Genomic DNA, 21,571 nt, shown 5'->3' on the forward strand with positions numbered 1-21,571 from the left:
AAGCTTCCACCTTCCATTCCTCCTTCTCCCTTAGCCTGTGTTCTCAAAAACTTAAAACCTCTTCAACTCACACCTGACCTAAAACCTAAATGCCTTATTTTCTTCTGCAATGTCGCTTGACCCCAGTACAAACTCGACAGTAGTTCCAAATAGCCGGAAAAACGGCACTTTCAATTTTTCCATCCTACGAGATCTAAATAATTCTTGTCGTAAAATGGGTAAATGGTCTGGGGTGCCTGACATCCAGGCATTCTTTTACACATCAGTCCCTTCCTAGTCTCTGTGCCCAGTGCAACTCGTCCCAAATCTTCCTTCTTTCCCTCCCGCCTGTCCCCTCAGTCCCAACCCCAAGCGTCGCTGAGTCTTTCTAACCTTCCTTTTCTACAGACCCATCTGACCTCTCCCCTCCTCGCCAGCCAAAGCTAGGTCCCAATTCTTCCTCAGCCTCCGCTCCTCCACCCTGCAATCTTTTTATCGCCACCCCTCCTCACACCTGGTCTGGCTTACAGTTTCGTTCTGTGACTAGCCCTCCCACACCTGCCCAGCAATTTACTCTTAAAAAGGTGGCTGGAGCTAAAGGCATAGTCAAGGTTAATGCTCATTTTTCTTTATCCCAAATCAGATAGCGTTTAGGCTCTTTTTCATCAAATATAAAAATCCAGTCCAGTTCATGGCTCGTTTGGCAGCAACCCTGAGACGCTTTACAGCCCTAGACCCTAAAAGGTCAAAAGGCCATCTTATTCTCAATATACATTTTATTACCCAATCTGCTCCCGACATTAAATAAAACTCCAAAAATTAGAATCTGGACCTCAAACCCCACAACAGGATTTAATTAACCTCGCCTTCAAGGTGTACAATAATAGAAAAAAGTTGCAATTCCTTGCCTCCACTGTGAGACAAACCGCAGCTGCATCTCCAGCACACAAGAACTTCCAAATGCCTGAACTGCAGCGGCCAGGCGTTCCTCCAGAACCTCCTCCCACAGGAGCTTGCTACACGTGCCGGAAATCTGGCCACTGGGCCAAGGAATGCCCACAACCCGGGATTCCTCCTAAGCCGCATCCCATCTGTGTGGGACCCCACTGAAAACTGGACTGTTCAACTCACGTGGCAGCCACTCCCAGAGCCCCTGGAACTCTGGCCCAAGGCTCTCTGACTGACTCCTTCCCAGATCTTCTCGGCTTAGTGGCTGAAGAATGACACTGCCCAATCGCTTCGGAAGCCCCCTAAACTATCACAGACGCCGAGCTTCAGGTAACTCTCACAGTGGAAGGTAAGCCCGTCCCCTTCTTAATCAATACGGAGGCCACCCACTCCACATTACCTTCTTTTCAAGGGCCTGTTTCCCTTGCCTCCATAACTGTTGTGGGTATTGACGGCCAGGCTTCTAAACCTCTTAAAACGCCCCAACTCTGGTGCCAACTTAGACAATACTCTTTTAAGCACTCCTTTTAGTTATCCCCACCTGCCCAGTTCCCTTATTAGGCCGAGATATTTTAACCAAATTATCTGCTTCCCTGACTATTCCTGGACTACAGCCACATCTCATTGCCGCCCTTCTCCCCAACCCAAAGCCTCCTTCGCGTCTTCCTCTCATATCCCCCCACCTTAACCCACAAGTATAGGAAATCCCTACTCCTTCCCTGGCAACTGATCACATGCCCATTACCATCCCATTAAAACCTAATCACCCTTACCCTGCTCAACGCCAATATCCCATCCCACAGCACGCTTTAAAAGGATTAAAGCCTGTTATCACTCGCCTGCTACAGCATGGGCTTCTAAAGCCTATAAACTCTCCTTACCATTCCCCCATTTTACCTGTCCTAAAACCAGACAAGGCTTACAAGTTAGTTCAGAATCTGGCCTTATCAACCAAATTGTTTTGCCTATCCACCCCATGGTGCCAAACCCATATACTCTCCTGTCCTCAGTACCTCCCTCTACTAGCCATTATTCTGTTCTGGATCTCAAACATGCTTTCTTTACTATTCCTTTGCACCCATCATCCCAGCCTCTCTTCGCTTTCACTTGGACTGACCCTGACACCCATTAGGCTCAGCAAATTACCTGGGCTGTACTGCCGCAAGGCTTCACAGACAGCCCCCATTACTTCAGTCAAGCCCAAATTTCATCCTCATCTGTTACCTATCTCGGCATAATTCTCATAAAAACACACGTGCTTTCCCTACTGATCATGTCCAATTAATCTCCCAAACCTCAATCCCTTACAAAACAACAACTCCTTTCCTTCCTAGGCATGGTTAGTGCAGTCAGAATTCTTACACAAGAGCCAGGACCGCACCCTGTAGCCTTTCTGTCCAAACAACTTGACCTTACTATTTTAGCCTAGCCCTCATGTCTGCGTGCAGCGGCTGCCATTGCTTTAATACTTTTAGAGGCCCTAAAGATCACAAACTATGCTCGACTCACTCTCTACATTTCTCATAACTTCCAAAATGTATTTTCTTCCCCATACCTGACGCATATACTTTCTGCTCCCCGGCTCCTTCAGCTATACTCACTCTTTGTTAAGTCCCACAATTACCATTGTTCCTGGCCCGGACTTCAGTCTGGCCTCCCACATTATTCCTGATACCACACCTGACCCCCATGACTGTATCCCTCTGATCCACCTGATATTCACCCCATTTCCCCATATTTCCTTCTGTTCCTCACCCTGATAACGCTTGATTTATTGATGGCGGTTCCACTAGGCCTAATCCACTAGGTCTAATTGATGGCCATAACCAGCAAAGGCAGGCTATGCTATAGTACAAGCCACTAGCCCGCCTCTCAGAACCTCTCATTTCCTTTCCATCGTGGAAATCTATCCTCAAGGAAATAACTTCTCAGTGTTCCATCTGCTATTCTACTATTCCTCAGGGATTATTCAGGCCCCCTCCCTTCCCTACACATCAAGCTCAAGGATTTGCCCCCACCCAGGACTGGCAAATTAGCTTTACTCAACATGCCCCGAGTCAGGAAACTAAAATACCTCTTAGTCTAAATAGACACTTTCACTGAATAAGTAAAGGCCTTTCCTACAAGGTCTGAGAAGGCCACCGCAGTCATTTCTTCCCTTCTGTCAGACATAATTCCTCAGTTTAGCCTTCCCACCTCTATACAGTCTGATAACAGACCAGCCTTTATTAGTCAAATCAGCCAAGCAGTTTTTCAGGCTCTTAGTATCCAGTGAAACCTTTATATCCCTTAGGGTCCTCCGTCTTCAAGAAAAGTAGAACGGACTAAAGGTCTTTTAAAAACACACCTCGCCCAGCTCAGCCACCAACCTAAAAAGGACTGGACGATACTTTTACCACTTTCGCTTCTCAGAATTCAGGCCTGTCCTCGGAATGCTACAAGGTACAGCCCATTTGAGCTCCTTTTTATTAGGCCCCAGTCTCATTCCAGACACCGGACCAACTTAGACTGTGCCCCAAAAAACTTGTCATCCCTACTATCTTCTGTCCAGTCATACTCCTATTCACCGTTCTCAACTACTCATACATGCCCTGCTCTTGTTTACACTGCCGGTTTACACTGTTTCTCCAAGCCATCACAGCTGATATCTCCTGGTGCTATCCCCAAACTGCCACTCTTAACTCTTGAAGTAAATAAATAATCTTTGCTGGCAGGACTATACTGAATCTCCTTAGGCATTCTCTAATCAGATGTCCTAGGTCCTCCCAATTCTTAGACCTTTTATACCTGTTTTTCTCCTCTTATTCCATTTAGTTTTTCAATTCATACAAAACCGTATCCAGGCCATCAACAATAATTCTACACAACAAATGTTTCTTCTAACAACCCCACAATATCACCCCTTACCACAAAACCTCCCTTCAGCTTAATCTCTCCTACTCTAGGTTCCCACGCCGCCCCTAATCCCGCTTGAAGCAGCCCTGAGAAACATCGCCCATTCTCTCTCTATACCACCCCCAAAAAAATTTTCGCCGCCCCAACACTTCAACACTATTTTGTTTTATTTTTCTTATTAATATAAGAAGGCAGGAATGTCAGGCCTCTGAGCCCAAGCCAAGCCATCGCATCCTCTGTGACCTGCACTTTTATGCCCAGATGGCCTGAAGTAACTGAAGAATCACAAAAGAAGTGAATATGCCCTGCCCCACCTTAACTGATGACATTCCACCACAAAAGAAGTGTAAATGGCCGGTCCTTGCCTTAAGTGATGACATTACCTTGTGAAAGAAAGTCCTTTTCCTAGCTCATCCTGGCTCAAAAAGCACCCCCACTGAGCACCTTGCAACCCCCACTCCTGCCCGCCAGGGAACAAACTCCCTTTGACTGTAATTTTCCTTTACCTACGGAAATTCTATAAAACGGCCCCACCCTTATCTCCCTTCGCTGACTCCCTTTTTGGACTCAGCCCACCTGCACCCAGGTGAAATAAACAGCCATGTTGCTCACACAAAGCCTGTTTGGTGGTCTCTTCACACAGACGCGCATGAAAAGTAATTCAAATGTTCCTGACACATTGCTACTTTCTTTGTATTTATGTCCACTAAATATTCTAAAATAGTAGCCAGTTTAGAAATATAATTAAGCAAATTAAATTATCTTCATGTACTAGCACTTACATTCTAATATTTCGTTTCTATTGACAGGAGTGGGAAGGAGGTTGGTGAGCTGCTCAAGAATACATGGAAATAGTTATATTCCGTTTTACTTGAGAATGTATGTATTGGTTGAGTGAATTTTTCAGTTTGTAGAAATAATACTGCCCCACACCAGTTACCTGCCTTGCAGCCAACTAACAGAGAAAATATAATTTACTTTAAAGCAGAATCATTTTTAGTAAATTGCATTTTTTTATTTCAGTTGATTTTCAGCAAATTAATGACTTCCCCTAAAAAACAAACTCTTTACACACTGTGATTAAAGGCAGGCATTTCTGAAGATCTTCTTCTGAAAGCTCACCTCCATTCCACAAAAGACACCTCTATTTTACCAGTCATTCAAAGGAACACTCAACCCCTCAATTGGTATAAATATTTAAATAACTTCTCTTTTATACCAAGGTACAATAGTGGCTTCAATAACCACTGTGTTTACCACAAAGCTACAGGCAAATGAAGTGTACACTAATTACATACTGAAGAAAACCTCATTCTTTAATGAATTTTGTTAATTATCATCCTGTTTTTGTATCCAGCTCACAATCAAAATCAACATGATCTGTTTCTTGACTATTTCAATAACGAATAAAAGCCTTTGACAAACATCTTGTTTCTTCTCTGCAAACAATGCAAATCACATACTTGCAGAATTTCAGGCAATGATTGGAAGTTTAGTTGCCTGCTGTGGCTTCTGGACAAATGGCTCACTTAAATATCTTCTCAAAGTGCAGAGAATGAAATTAGCCCTCTGAGAGGAAGCTAGCTAGAAAGTCTTTCTAATGCAGTGCAAAAGTTAATTCACGCCAATAGGTCCTTGTTGAGAAGGGATTGATAAAGTGTCACTGAAAGGTCAAAATGACCACTTATTTTGGTCAAAATAAATTAATTTTTTAGGTTAAAGAGTGCCACAAATAAGGCAGGCTGTTCTGGTTTTCAAACATTATTTACATTTTTGAAAGAAACTTTTCTGGAAGAATTTTTAGTAAAGAAAGGGTGTGAGAGAAGAAACGTTAAAGCCCTTAGAATAGCAATACTTTCACCTGGAGTGAAACATGGTGTTTCCTAGAGTTAATGCTAATTCTGTCCAAAATGCTCTATGTGCTGGGATACATTTGTTACTTCCACAACTAGCAATTTCCAGTTGGCAAACATCCCTGAATTTACATTACTTATGATAAACCTATATACTGGCTTGAAGAGACGTCGTGACAGATAATCCCAAATATTTTTTTATCACCTCATTAAAAACTGAAGTCATTCATATCATTTTAACAAGAATGCTTTGCATTTAGAAGGATGTTCGCATTTATAAGGCCCTTTTCATGCATATTCTGTGATGGAATTCTCAGTGTTTTCAATATAAAATGTTAACAACAAGGCAATAGAGGATAGGCATGGTGGGTTTTCTCACCATGACTCTTCTCTATTCATTTGTGATTAAACCCTCAACACAAATGAGCATTTATCACAAGCAAGTGCTGGGCTAAATCCTAGGGACCTGAGAATCAACAGAGGTCCTGTCTTCAAGGAGCAGAGCTGCTAATCTGGTAGGGGAGGTGAAACATGTGCATAAATGTCTTTGGGATACTAGGGAAGACATACTTAAAATCAGATAGGTTTGTACAAACAGAGTATGCTGCTCAACCATTTTTCATCTCTCACCTACTTGCTTTTGTCAAGTGATTCTTGTCACCTATACCAGGAAGGTTTCTTGCTGATTTTCCCATTCTGCAGAAGAGCCTCCTCCCAATAAGACAGAAACTCATAAATAAGGGGCAAGAAAGGGAATTCCACCTTTCTGGTTACTAATACGAGTAGCAACTCATGTTTGAACTCTTCCCCTAGTCAAACAGAGATTACAGCGATTCATCTTCTAATGTTGATTTAGGAAATGAAGTTACACTTTCAAAGTTTTCTATCTGTGGGCCAAATGAAGCTCTCACGTATGGAGACACACCTTCCACAGAAATTATTAGAATTTCACACACTTATTGGGAGACTGAAGTAGCTTCTGGTAGTTGAGAAGCTTTGAAATTTTCTTTTTTCCCCCTCTTTTTCTTTTAAAACTCCAGCTTTGTGGAGTGACTACTTGTGTTGGTAGGTAATTCCTCTTTCAGGTAAAACAGGTAAAATGCCTCCACCGACTCAATTACTATGAGTAAGCTAATTATAATTATTAAAAGGTAATTATAAATTACCTTTGAGGAAATTCAACAGCATGTACAGTTTTCATTTTAATGGAAATCAATGTAATATTAGGTAGTAATAATAATGTTTATGACACCCTTCGATGCTTACCAAGTAACAAAAATTGGTTTCAGTGGAACTACTGTGACAATTCCATTATGTCCATAATTAGTTCATATTATTCAATTTCCTTTATGGCATAAATGATATAATAATTAGACTTGTTTATGAAGTTTTCATGTAGTATCTACATAGCAGCACTTGCCAGGACTTTGCATAAACCAAACTCAATATGAGCTAAAATATTTCAGATTTCACATAACAGCAAATGGGACAAAATTAAGATATAATTGCAAGATATTTTTCATAAGAAGGAAAAATAAAACTTAGGTGACAATGTGTAGGTCCACAGTAGATCACAAAGAAAGCTGTAAACAAACATGGAAAATTTAAAAGTTAGGCTCTGCATATTCAGGCTTACTGAGAAAAAAAAACCAATATATGAACTATATGAAAATGTATTATAGTACCATTGGGAGCCTCCACCACCATTCTTGCTCACACTGGGCCATATGCTTTGAGAAAGATGTGAATGCTCATCACGAAAAAATTATAAATGACAAAAGCAATAAGAAGTGCCTTGTGAATGGCAATGAAGACAGCCAATTTACTCAGTGTCTGAAAGAAACGCATGTGACACAATATGCAAAAGATACGCTCCTGGGAGAGGGCAGTCAAGAGGTAGGGTAAAGAAGGTAGAAATAAAGTCACTTGTATGTTTGTTTTGGGGGTATTCTAAGATGTTATTTTCTGCGATCCTACCCTTTTACGTTGGATAAGAAACCTACTAGCTTGTATACACGGCATCCTCTAATTCCAATATGAATACTTCTGAGCATAAGGTCATCACTATACAGAACCACATTTAGAACTTTCATAAGTTGTCTGTCCAGTTCTCACGAAGAAGTCCAAATTACAAACCACAGTTTGATTTGCAAGCAGAGAAAAGCCTGTAATCTTGACATCTCCAGTCAACTGTACTATTGTTTTCATATGAGAGCTCATTTTCTAGACTTTTTTCCCCTAAAACCACCACCAGAGAAACAAACTTTCATGAAACAAATATCACTAGCACTTTGAAGTAAGAATATCTACAAAGAAGCCAGGATTGGAAGATAGTGGAATTTCCACTGACCCGTAAAACAATCTGGGCTTTACATATAAATCTCCTTTTTCCTTCACTCATTTAAATTCTTACCATTTCATATTCAGACTCGCTGGCAAAACATCAGTGTCTTTATGTGAATCCTCCACATGCTGCCCCAAACAAACTTTAACGCTTGAGTAAAATGTTTAAATCTTGCCAGACCCAGGAAAAGTCAGAAAGTTGCCCTATACAGTCTGTCCACTGCCCTACACTTTGCCTCCCCCTCCCCTCACAGATATGAGAAAATACCATCCAAACCTCTTCAGATTTGCTAAAAACCACCACCACAAGTCAGAATCAGCCATTGAACCTCAGTGTTTTCTGTGAATAAGTAGAAGAAGCGACACTGTACCGAGTCTTCAGTTTTGTGACTATTCAAGAGGTCAGACAGGAAATCTTCATGGAGGCTCTCTCTTCGAATCAGTGTAAATTCCCGCAGGAAAACAGCCCCTTGGCTTTGGTCTCCGCATACCTAGAGAGATAAGGTAGCTGAATTAAGCCTTCAGACAGAGCCTGGAGGGATTGGGCACTGTGCGATTAGTTGCAGAAAGCTCTTGGATTCATTTCAAGGCTGATTAGAGCAATCAAAAACAATGCACGCAAATACATACTAATGCGAGAACCACTAGAACATTCTGGTATGTGGCTCCTCCAATGGATGCCAGGAACATCCCCTGCTAAGTTGGTGCCTATTCACTGATGGGTGTACAATCTCAAACTCCAGTGATTATAGGTTATCTCTGTGGCCAGGTCCAATATGGTCAGGCTCCTAGACTCATCCCATTGGGCTATCCATGGATCTGAACTCATATGTGTCTTGGACCCACAGGGATCTATCCTTAGTCCAATAGATCCCAGCACCTAGATGGGTCCTCATGTCCTGTTAAATATTTACCACATAAGAAAAGCCTGGCCCGAGCCCAGAACTGACTTCCTGGGCTATTCAAGTGCTTTAGAACCAGATGTACTTTAGCTGCTCCGGAAGGAGGTATTGGAGAACTTTCATCTAGAGCTTATCACATTCCAGGTTCTTTACACAGGTTATCTTGTGACAGCCCCAAGAGGTGTCTGTTATCAGCCACACTTTACAAATTAGGAACTAAAGGCACAAAGGGTTTCAGGAATTTGTCAAGTCAGTAAGTGTTGAAATCAGCATTCAAATACAGGTCTAACTCTAAAACCCTCATCTTTTCATTTTATCATTTGGCTACTGAGCTACTCAAGCCACCTCTGGTGAGAGGCAAATTGTTAAGTAACTCCTATACATTCAAGGTATAATCAATTCACCCAGGCCTCCTCCTACCTCTCTATGCCTCAGTTTACTCACTGTACAACAGGAATGATAACAATGCTGCATTGTTGAGAAAATAGGAAATAACATATAAAATGCTTAGTGTGATGCCTTTCATATAGTAAGCTTTCAGTAAAGAACAGCCATTGTTATTATCAAAAGCACATTCTGCCCAAGGAACAAGTAAAAATCTAAGGTTCTAGCACATGAAATTCTTTAATCATATTTATAATACTTATAATGAACATAGTATATCACATTGTCTTTTTAACTCTCATACATTTTGCATTTTATACCTTTTTATGGTATTGCTAATATCAGTAATGAATATGTGGATGTTTATATTAATTTATACCTTCTTGAAAATAATGCATAATAAATTAGTCATTTTAAACCCTATGTCTTTTGGAAAGGGGTATACTCTTCTATAACATATATAATGGCATCTCATCAAGATGCTCAATCCATCAAATACTTTTATATGACACCAAGACAAAAAGTGTTAATTAAACTTAAAATTCTGTTGTTATACAGAATAGTCAATATGACTGATGGTGGTAAAAAGAATCTTGGCCCCCAGCTCCTATACACTCTGCTGTCACACACACTTGCTTTACCTGGCCAAAAGGACTTTGCAGATGTAATTAAGACTACTAATTAGGGTTAGTAACCTGGATTATCCAGGTAGGCCCAATGTAATCACATGACTATGTAAAAACAAAGCTTTCTCCAGGCTGAGGGAGAAGAGGAAGTCAGCGATGTGACAGAGGGGGAAATCAAAGAGATTTAAAGTGTAACAAGGACTTGACTTGCCACTGCTGGCTTGAAGATGGGAGGGGCAGGGGCATGTAAGAAGCATGAGAAGGAAGTTTGAAAGAGGACCCCAGTCCTAGATGAGAACTGTTATCTTCAGCCAATATCTTGATTTTAACCCAGTAATACACTGACCAGAGAATCCAACCATACCTTGCCAGACTTCTGACCTACAGAAATTGTAAGATAATACTTTTGTGCTGTTTTAAGCCTTTAAATTTGTGGTAATTTATTATGGCAGCAGTAGAAAACTAATGCAATCACTGAAAGGCAGGGCACAATGAGGTTATCTTGTTTCTTCTTCTACATTGAGTTTCATAAGAACTAACAAATACTAAACAAGAAGAGGTATAACTTGCAAAAACTGATTCATGGAAATGTAGCCTTCTAGCTAACCTAAATTACTCCTGCTACGTTTAAAATTAATTTTTTCTTAGTTCTTCCCCTATCAAGGACAATAATTCCTTCAGTCCACAGTTAAATATACTCCAAAGCCTGTCTTGACCATGTGTAATTCCCCTGCTCAGAAGCCTTCCCCACTTCTTGCTGGGTGCATTTAAAATTCATGGACTTGTTATTCAGGGCCACTCACAGCTCTTCAAGCTCTAGGTAAGGAATGGCTGCGCTTATGCAATTCTCTTTTTGAGAAAGATCAAGAACTGGGTTTACAGTAATCCAGAATTGATGTGTTCTAATTTTGGTGTTTTTTGAAAGGACTAATGTATGTTGATCCCTGTTCAATCCCATATTTTATGAATCATTTCTTCAAAAATCCAAGGCTATTTTGAATTCTATTATCCAAAATAGTGATTACCTTTAGTCATTTGATGCCAATTCTTAAAAGCTAAAATTTGAAAAGAAGACTAATGAACTTAGATGCATTTTCTTTGTGAAAACTTTTGTGCCTACAAAAAAAAGTTTCTTTTGTTAAACCAATTAAATAGACAAAAATGACTCAAATGACTACCTCCAAAAGAGGTAGTAAGATGTCACATATAAAGGCTGAACACTCACTAATGCTAACAATGAAGAATAAACAGCCAACGTTTTTGTCCATTTATACTTTAATTTTTTATTATAACTGTGTACTTGTTTAAGAAAGAATGTCTGCCTGCTTGTATTTCCCAAGAAATGCTCACGTTTTATAAGTCTCATAATACATATCAAGATGTTCAATTTATCCAATAGTTTTATGTAATATCAAGGAGAAAATTCTGAACTAAACTTAAAATTCTATTTAATCCTGGCCAGGCTTGGTGGCTTATGCCTATAATCCCAGCACTTTGAGAGGCTGAGGCACGAGGAATGCTTGAGCTTTGGAATTCCAGACCAGCCTGGGCAAATAGTGAGACCTTGTCTCTTGAAAAAAAAAAAAAAAATTTAGCCAGGTATGGTGGTATGCGCAGGTAGTCCCAGCTACTCGGGAGGATGAGGTGGGAGGATTGCTTGAGCCTGGCAGACAGATGCTATAGTGAGCCATGACTGTGCCACTACACTCTGGCCTGGGCAACAGAGCTAGACCTTTCTCAAAAAAATTAATTAATTAATTAATTAAAAAAAAGAAATAAAGAAAATTGTATTTCCCATGCTCAGACCAGGATTCCCAATTTGGGGATTGGAAAATATGGTTACTTTACATTTGATATGTAAAAAAACACCTTGCAGTTTTAAGGTACTTAGCATACAATAAAAATGCATTAAAGTTGGCACCCCATTGCATCTTACGGTTCAGTGGTGTTAGTTTTGCAGAGGGAAAACAGAAGCATGAGAAGTGGAGAAATTGTATGTATGGCTAATGGCTATGTTAGGATTAGGGGCCAGAGAGTATCTCTTAAAAACTTAAATCTCTTCTGGATTCAACCCCCATTATTCACTCACAGGAATAGGGTAAGGAACACCTTCTTGTCCCATGGGATTCCCAGACTCCTAAGGATAGTTCTCCAGGACATAAGAAGACTGCCTAGAATTTGTGTCCTGTGATGAAGATTGCTTCTCCTTCTTGCAGTCTGATTTCTCGCTTCAAACAGTGACCCCTCCTCTGATTCATGGCACACCAAAGCATTCCTTAGAGAACCAACCCGGGAATACAGAAACACCAGCTTCCAGAATAGAATTGTATTAGATCCAGGAAGTCCTGGAAGCAATCTGTTGTTGTAGAACAAATTCTCTTGAATGGGACTGATTGATCAATCATCTAGAGATGTTTCAGAGGGACATAGGTAAATATAGGAAATTAGGGAGTCATCAAATAACTTTCTATTCTCTACTTCATTAAGGGGAAAATGAGGTAAAGGTAGTTTAAAAATAAAAACAAAAGTCACTGAATAACAAGAATCTTTTGCATTTGGCTTTGGGATGCAGTCAGAAACTCAAACTATGTCTGCAATATACATTTTATTTTCTACTTCACACTCACTTCGTTCATAACCTGGCACCAACCATTCTCTTGACTGACCTGACTTTCAGTGGCTCTAGAGAATACTGATTAGTATTCTGACTCACCAGCTCACAATTAACATGTTTGGTATAAAAGATAAAAATTTCCCCTCAAATTTTCCTACTTCTAACAAGTTTACTCTATGATCTGTGACTGAAATTTGGAAAGTTAAAATACAGAGCAACTGGTTTGTCTTTTGGAACCTCTGCCATCATTAAAGAAGAGCCATAATTGCTATAAAAATTGTAATGTTTATGATGGGAGCTGATTATGAATAGAAATTCCATGTAGCTATAAAGTTCTTACAACTGTGGGAGAGGCAGCCATTTATTTCTAGGCTAGGAGGAAGAGCTGTGGAAATAACTGAAGTTTAAACATACAAACATGCCCTCAAATGATCAGTTTATTGTTCTTCTTTCTTCATTTAGTTTTTCTGTGAAAACTGAATCATAGCCAAGCTCATGTCTCATGGGTAGGACTTAGGTTTCAACATTACTTAGGAAGTGTAGTGCTGAAAATCACACTGTTAAAAATTTTTTTCCTACCAAAAGGACTCTGTAAAATATGTTATGCCTGTAGTTTGATTCACAGTTTACTGAGAATTAATATAGTAAAGCTATACATTCTCAGTAGATCAGAATAATAATGCAAACAATGTAAGTAACTGGCCACTGTATTATTTGAATGTACACCTATATTTAAATACCGGTGGGTACTGAAATGTTTGATGTCAAGGTTTTGAGTTCTTGCTTGGCACAAGTAGAACATGCAAATGTTCATTGTATAAATAGCTGAATAGAAACATTTATTGGAGCCAAAACAATCTAGCTCCAGTTTTGAGGACCACTGCTAAGTATTAGGAGGAAATGATAACTTACATGATCTGAAGAGCCCAAATCTAGTCCTGCCACCCATATCATTACTACCTAATCATGAAAACTAAAGTGTCACAGAGATCAACAGAAGGAAGGAAAATCTGGTCCCAGTGTGAAAGTATAATTAACTTCTGGTTGGAAGGACATCCACACAAAGGACTAAAATATTGACATCCTAAGTCAGAAATGGCCATACTCCCAAATGAAATTGTACCTAAATTTTATAAATAGATTCTAAATAAAAATGAAAATAGATCTATTCAACTTTATTAAAGATGCTGAATGGTCTGCCATTTGGTAACAAATTGAGTTTACCAGATTTCAGTAAATTTCACTTGTGATAAACAAGGGTCCCTGTTTTTGAAAGGGAATCAATACTTTGACAGCTTGCTCCTGGTAGGACTATTCTAATGAGCTAAATGTCAAGGTGGGGATGGGATTCAAGTCCACCCTCAATGGGCCTCTTTCCATTAATCCAAAAATTCTTCATTCATGGTTGAAATATTCAAATGTAGCAAGATAGGGAAATAATTGAACAGTAGTTCGATTGTAAAGGATTAGCAAAAAATCATGAGCATATACCTCTACTAAAGAAATTTCCTCATTACAATGTAGGAGGAGAATACTCTGGAGGTTTATAAGAATATGTACCAAAATAATGATATTTATAATATCTCTAAACTCATATTTGCCAATCAGAAGAGGCTCAATCAGCTTATTAAACATGAGTATCAACAACCCCTGTCTGCATGCACTCAAACTCACCCAAACCTCTGGCCAGCTCTGCAATGAACTGGCCATTTATACAGAGAGCAGGAGGACATTGTCACTGAATAAACTGCTTTCAATATTGAAAGGGTCCACTTAGAAAACCTTCTGTTTACCTCTGTAAGTATTTTTGGTTGTTGTGTTGGTGGGTGACTAAATGTTTTTAGACAGACACTCTGCGGTGACAATATACCTATCCATACATACTGCTCTATCAGGCTTGTCTAGGGGAAGAAAAAGATTCTTGAAGTAGCTTCAGGTGTTCACAGCTAATGGCTGCCAACTCTGCAAGCTGATTAGCAGTGTTATACTCCCTGAAGGAAAGGCTAAATATGATCCCCAAGAAGATCGTGGGGGTGGCTAATAAAAGCATTCTTATAACCATATTTAACCCATTGACATTTATATACCTGGTGTTTGGAGCTTAAAACATTTCAGTATTCTGTTTGTTCTTCTACCAACTTTAATTACCATTTCTAAGAATTGTAAAGATAATTGCTAAAAGGTTAGAGCTGAAAGAAGTGAGATAGAACATGCTGGTCCAGAATGTTCAGCTGGGCCTCATAATTCTTGGTACAGATGTTCCTGCTTAGTTCAGGTCTGATTTAGGGAAACAGCTATAATATGGCTTGAGGCAAGGTGACCAGATGTAGCTGAATTTAAAGATCTGTCCCAGAATGTCAATGAAAAGAAACTCCATTACCCTAGCAAAATAGCCTTTATGGGGGGAACAAACTTATGTTTAAAGGCATACCTACTTTATCATTAAAGTAGATAGATATCTACACCTTGACAAGATAGGATTCTAAAAAGAAAAGAAAATTTAAAAACTATTAATAAAACTATCAAACATAAATCCCACAAACAATTTTGTAAAGAAGCTTATTCTCACAGAGCAGTGTATAAAGAAAAACTAGAAAAAGGAATTTTATCAGCGGGCATGCACTTTGTATAATGTGGGATTGATTTATAGACAAGCTATGGCATTTCTCTAACTTGTCATGAACACAGACACTGAAATGAAAATGCTGAGAAGACATTCAGCAACCATCTTCACCAAGCTGACTTTTTAGATGAGGGGGACATCACCTTCCTAGATGTAGGGCAGAGAAAACATGGGTTTTGAGACATCTTCCTTGACATCTATAAGATGATAAAACAGCCAAATAAGAAAGGCAGTACATTTCCCAAAACATAAAGCCAATTATCTTCTCCCTTATTGTCCCCAAACATTCAAAAACATTATACCTCATTCCTTTCACAAAGGGAACAGGATTCTGTTTCCAAAGAGTTCTAAATACACTCTGCTTCAGAAAGCATTGCTGATAACAGCTATGATTCATATCTACACTTAGACAGTGAAAGAACACATGAAACATAAGAGTTAGACTCTTTTGTACTCCAATCCTAGGTGGATGGGCACATTTTTATCACATCTTCTAATGACAAGGCAAAATAGACTTGGTCTTCAAAGTGTGTGTGTTTGTGTGTGTGTGTGTGTGTGTGTGTGTGTGTTTATGTCTGTGCTTTAAATCTTACATGTAAAATACTCATTTGATGCCAAGAATTAAAAGAGAGAGTTGAACAGTTAACTGGAGGAGAATATTAGGATGAAAAATAGGAAGAAGAACATAAAAATGTCTACATACACATGCAGGGGTAGAAATCAACCTTTTTGGATTGTACACTTGGCAAATGTTTATATTGGTCAACATCATTATCTAGGCTTATCTAAAGTGAGTTGCTTAGGAGTTGGAAGTCAGGATACCACCCATACTTTAAATCAAGTTGAAGATAAATTGGCAAAGGAACTTCTTTCTTCACCCCTGCTTAGTTTACATTGGCTCCTTTCATGGCCATAAAGATGAACCATCCAGATCTCCTGCCACAGAGGAGTCTGTTATCTTAACCAACAGATGGCCCTAGATGTTGTATTCTGAACCCACCTCGTTGTTTGCCCTGAGGCCATGATTTCCGAGGGCTGTTCCAATGACTGAGCATAGCAGAGATACTACGGTACGTTCATTCTTGAGGAAGGCAGAGCTCTCTGAGGATCGATTCCACTCAGACTCCCCAGTCTGGCAGAAACTTTCTTAGCACTAGGCTGCAGTCTGAGACTCTTCCTCTCCAACCCTCTGTCTTCCCTCTCTCCACAAAAGATAGGCATGCATTCTGTCTGATGCATTGCAATCTGATAGTTCTTCCAGCATCCTCTGACCCCTCACCTTTTTTCCCAGTAAATCTCTTGTATTCCTAATCCTATCTTGGCAGGACAAAATTCTAGGAGAACCTAAACTCATAGCATCTCTTCTTTTGACTCCAGTACTATTGGACTAGACCTAATGTTTGCAATTTGCCATCCCTATCTGTATCAAAACAGGCCACCCAATCTCCATGATGCCAAGGAAACGATGGTAACTCTGTTAGGGCTCCTCTCTTCTCTCTGCACTGACATCTCAGTTAATGCTCTACAGAAGGGGAGTCCAATCTTTTGGCTTCTCTAGGCCACATGGAAGAAGAATTGTCTTGAGGCATACATAAAATACACTAACACTAATGATAAGTGATGATATAAAAAAATGACGTAATATCTCATAGTTTTAAGAAAGTTTACAAATTTGTGTTGGGCCACATTCAAAGCTGTCCTGGACCACAAGAGGCCCATGGGTCACAGGTTGGACAAGCTTGGTCTACAGTGTTTTGAAATAATGATCAGAACTAGTGGGTGACAGACAGCTCTGACTTTATCTCCATCATCCTCACCCAGACTGGCTCCAAGTTCACTACCATTCTAGCATTCCTCTTCATCCTAGCACTAAAATGCAGATGTGTTTCAGATCCTCACTATATCCATTTAGTGCAATGAATTTAATTTCATACAAAGTCGGAGTAGTAAATTAAATCATTTCGTGGGCAATCTAACTCATATTGTTTCACAAACCCTAAAGTTTCTCTTATTACTGGCTAGAAGTCTCATCAGTATGTGTGAGTATGTCAAAGGAAAAAAAATAGAAGAAAATAATTTGGACCCATACAGATTTATTTCCCCTTCAAAAACAAAATGTTCAAGGCACAACTCTACAGATAGTGCTTTGACATTATAAGTAGTGTAATTCTGATATCTGTGACTCACCACCTCCATCACCACCCCCCAGCAACCCTCGCCATACACTCCATGGCCTCGTCTCTGAAAAATGTAAATACACAAAATCAGGAGAAATGTATATCAGTATTTAAATTATATATGTAACTTAAAGAATTTCAAATATTTACTCAGTATCTCAAGAAAATGCCTAAGAAAGGGGGAGGTTTCTACTTAATGCATAGCAAGCATTCTTCAATGGCCACTCTTTTCTTTCCACCCATTTCTGTCATTCTTGATGTACTTCACACAAATGGCAGTTAGTTCTTCAAAAAAATTGTTTTTGTCTCTCAAGTCCTAAGTTATTTTTGAAATTCAGTCCATGTATTCCTCGGGGGAAGAGAATCAGAATGCTGACTATATTTATGTATTACTACTTTGTCATTTGTTTATATTCATAATATGTTGTTCCTGTTAAGGAAGCATAATCTTTGTATGGACAGGAAAGCACTGCACAGGCACATATGTGTACACACGAAGCAGCCAAGTGGAGAGGCTGGGTGGAATAGGAAATGTCCTAAAACGGTTCAGAGAGACTCAGATGTTCCAGTGTCCCAGCTGAACTCAGCCTCTAGCTGTGCCTACGGAACCACCAGATATATGACTGAACCATCCTGAACATTCTATTCCAACTAAGCTCCCCAAAGAGTGCAGCCCCAGTGGATGCACAAGCAGCAGAAGAATCATTCAGTTGAACTCAGTCAACCCATAAATTATGGGACATAATGATAATATTGTTTTAAACCACTAAGTTTGGGTTGGTTTATTACATAACAATAGGTCAATAGAACACCATGGTAGCATATGCTGAAGTGGGAAAGGAAAAATTCATCTTCCTAACCCACGTTTGCTTTCAGAAGCACAAAAAAGGGGGTGCTTTTCTTTCTAGGTTATCCATATTTGTTGAAAAATGGGATTTTAAGATCATGATAGGTGCTGATCTTCAGCTGACACCAAGGAAGAATAACAGTCTTTTAGCAGGCCCCTGTGATTTTGTGTCTGATGCTATAAATCTCAAAATTGCCTGCTGCCAGAATTTCCCTGTATGCCTCACTACTTTTGCCTTTAGGGTGGAAAACATTAAAGCCATGTAATGGTATTTCCATCTTAATGGATGGTGTCATTCTTCACATCTCTTTCCTCAATGTAAGTGCCTATGGCTTTTTGTAAGTACTAGGTGGCTGGAAAAATTTTGATATCATACTTTACTATTCTCTTGCTTACTGTGTTATTCTATACATGTTTTGGTAGCTGTGAAATGACATAAAGTGATTACTTCTTTAAGTAATTCTAAGTGTTATGACTTTATTCCTCATTCTGCATTTTAAAAGTCATCAAAGTCACTGCCTTTCACACATCCTTTGGAAGAAATGAGTTCAGGGCACTGTCAGGGGCTTCAGTCCTCACCCATTCTTCCCTGCATTGAACCAAGTACCATTCAGCCTCAAAATGTGACCATGAGGCTTTAAGCTCCACGGATTAGGACTACTGCTATCATGCTCACCACCCTATTTTGAAAGCCTAGCAGTGCCTGGTACAGAATTGAGTTCTATAAATATATGAGTGGTAAATTAATGAAGGCTTTTTAAAAAATCAGTTATTAATTTTATAAATTTTAGAATTAGAGGCTTAGAAATCATCTAATCTGGCTCCTTCTGGAGCCCAGAGAGAAGTAGATCGACTTTCCCAAGAGCATTTATCTAATAAGGGTCAGAGTACAGACTAAAATGTAGATTTCTTGATGCCAGTCATGTCCTTTCCACTCCATGGCTCCAGTGTCTCTATCCCGTTTGGGTTGTCTCTTCAAAGAGTTGGCAAGTATAGGATGTGGATGACGTGGATCATAGCTGAGTGCAAGCTCAATGAATCAACAGTGAAATGTGGCTAATATAAATGTGAGCTGCTATTAAAAGCACAGTGTAGGAAACAAAATATATGACAGCTTTTTTTCTACTTCATGCTGAAGAGATCATAAACACCGGTAGGGAGTTAATTTCTAGATGCCAAACTTTAAGAAGGACAGTGGCCAAACCAACAATTTATAAAGAAAGAAAACATGATCGTTGTTATCTGGAAAGCATTTGACAATCCGTGGGATTAATCAAGGGCATTTTGCCTAAGAATGGGAGAAGTGAGAATATGTGAGAGCTGTCTTCAAGTATTTCTAAGACAGTGTTGATTTACTGGCCTCTGTCCTGCCCACTACCTTGATTTCTTTTTTTGCATTCTTGCTCTTTACATTCAGACTTCTGTCATCACTACTCCACTCTCTCCAAGCTCACTAAGGCTCATCTTCCACCCACTGGCCCTCAGTCATCACCCTCTTATGATCATATCCTCCTTCTTGAAAATCTCTCCCCCTTGTTTTCTATAGTAACTGAGAATGATCCTAACTCACTGGCCATTCCTTTGGTTTCTCGTTTCGGGGGTCCTCCTGGGCCTCCAACCCAACAAACTAACCATAGATGATCCCAGGACTCTGTCAATGGGCATCTTTTCTTCTATTGTTTCTTGCCCTGCAATTCTTTTAAGCTCTCAGTGAGTCAGCCATCTCTTTTAGGCAGATGATTCCCAAACCCATGCATGGAACCATGGCTCTTATGTGGCATGTTCTGTACTTCCTGCATTCATATGTTGAACTTTGCAGTGCCCTGTGCCTGGAATGCCCTCTCTCCTATCTCCTTCTACTAAAATCTCATCAGTCCTTAAAGGCTGCTGCTTCTACACATCCTCCAAGCACCTATAATCTCCCTTCCACAGAATCCACAGAGGTCCTGCTCTTGTAGCGAGATCTGGAGTCACAGCACCTGGGTGGAAGTCCTGGCTCACCACCTCTCTGCTGTGTGCTTTGAGTAAATTACTGAAACTGAATCTTAGGTCCTTCACGTGTAAATGACAAAGAACAATAATACTTATCTTACAGAATAGTGGTGATAATTATGAAAAGTGATTTGTAAACTATAAAATGCTATACAGAGTTTGGTAGTATATACCAGGGATTTTTTTTTACAGTATGAGCTAGTAGAGCATGTCCACTCAAACTAATTAGTATTTCCACCTTGGCTGATTCACTTGGCTGACAAAGCATGTGGACATTCCAATGTAAACAAGACTAGCAAGGGGATATGGGACATTTGTGTCATAATTTATTGAGATAGGATTCCTGGCACCTCATTTTTAAACAAAAAAAGCACAGCATATTGTTGTTTATCTGATGGCATGTGTTTTGGGCCACATGTGTTTTGGGCCATGTGTCTCGTGGCCATTTGGGAACTCGTCTTACCTTTCTTACTATGTTATAAAGATACCAAGGCCAGGGGCCCTAACCTACTGACCATGCGGCAAGGCCAAGAACAAGTATCTTAAACTTAGGATGTCTACTGTATTTGTTGAATACAATGAAAACAAATTTGGCACGTCTAGTTCATCAAAGTGGAATTCAGCCCCTTATCTTGATTAAAAAAAACCATTTCAAATAATCAAATACAGTATATTGAACACTGGCTACTTAGTAGGTAATGAAAACCTTGGCACCAGAGGCATTCACACAGGAGCTGAAGGAAAAATTTAGAGGAATTCTGAGAGTCTTTCCAACTCTGAGAAACTGTGAATTAGCTAAAATTATTGCTGGTATTTCCACTGTTACTTCCCACGTCCTCTATAATAGTAGATATAGAATAGATGTTCAGCAATTGGTGGTGACATTTACTCCTCCCACATTACAGTTGTGTAAAGGTTTTTTGTTTGCTCTTAGCATCTTTGGAGGACTGTCTAGTTTTTAGGCATCTAAATAACAGCCTCTTTGACCATGCATTAAGGTCACAGATGATGGATAATTCAAACACATTTGGATCTATTTATTCATTAAATAGATGGACTAGGTAACACAGAAGCTACCATAACACATTTTCCAGAATCAAGAATCTGAGTTGAATGGTTTTAAATGTTGCCCACATCTACTGCACTTCCTGGTTAGCTTCTTTCTTCATTCTCCACTGAGGATCCCATAGAAGGAAAGGCCCCTCCTTTCCTTCTATGCATATGTCATTGTCTCCTGTTTCACAGAAAAAAAAATTAAGTCCTTTAGATTTGAATACCCTAAAATCACTGCCTCCCCAAACTTCCATGCCCCTGCACCATGCTTTCTTCCGTCTCTAACGGGTTAACTTGTCTTTCCTGCTGATTAAGGCAAATCTCTTCCATCTGCA

The 21,571-nt window shown here is 39.6% G+C and overlaps 1 protein-coding gene across 5 annotated transcripts in view; it reads right to left on the reverse strand.

Moving 5' to 3' along the window:
* ADAMTSL1 (ADAMTS like 1) overlaps positions 1 to 21,571 on the reverse strand; it is a 1,026,435-nt gene that overhangs the window by 764,700 nt on the left and 240,164 nt on the right. For all 5 annotated transcript variants that reach the window (XM_054521046.2, XM_054521045.2, XM_063713990.1 and 2 more), the window contains exon 2: positions 8,390 to 8,509. In XM_054521046.2, the coding sequence (XP_054377021.2) occupies positions 8,390 to 8,509 (120 nt within the window). The remainder of the gene's footprint in view (positions 1 to 8,389; positions 8,510 to 21,571) is intronic.

This window comes from Pongo abelii, chromosome 13 (genome assembly GCF_028885655.2).
Source record: "Pongo abelii isolate AG06213 chromosome 13, NHGRI_mPonAbe1-v2.0_pri, whole genome shotgun sequence".
NCBI lineage: Eukaryota > Metazoa > Chordata > Mammalia > Primates > Hominidae > Pongo > Pongo abelii.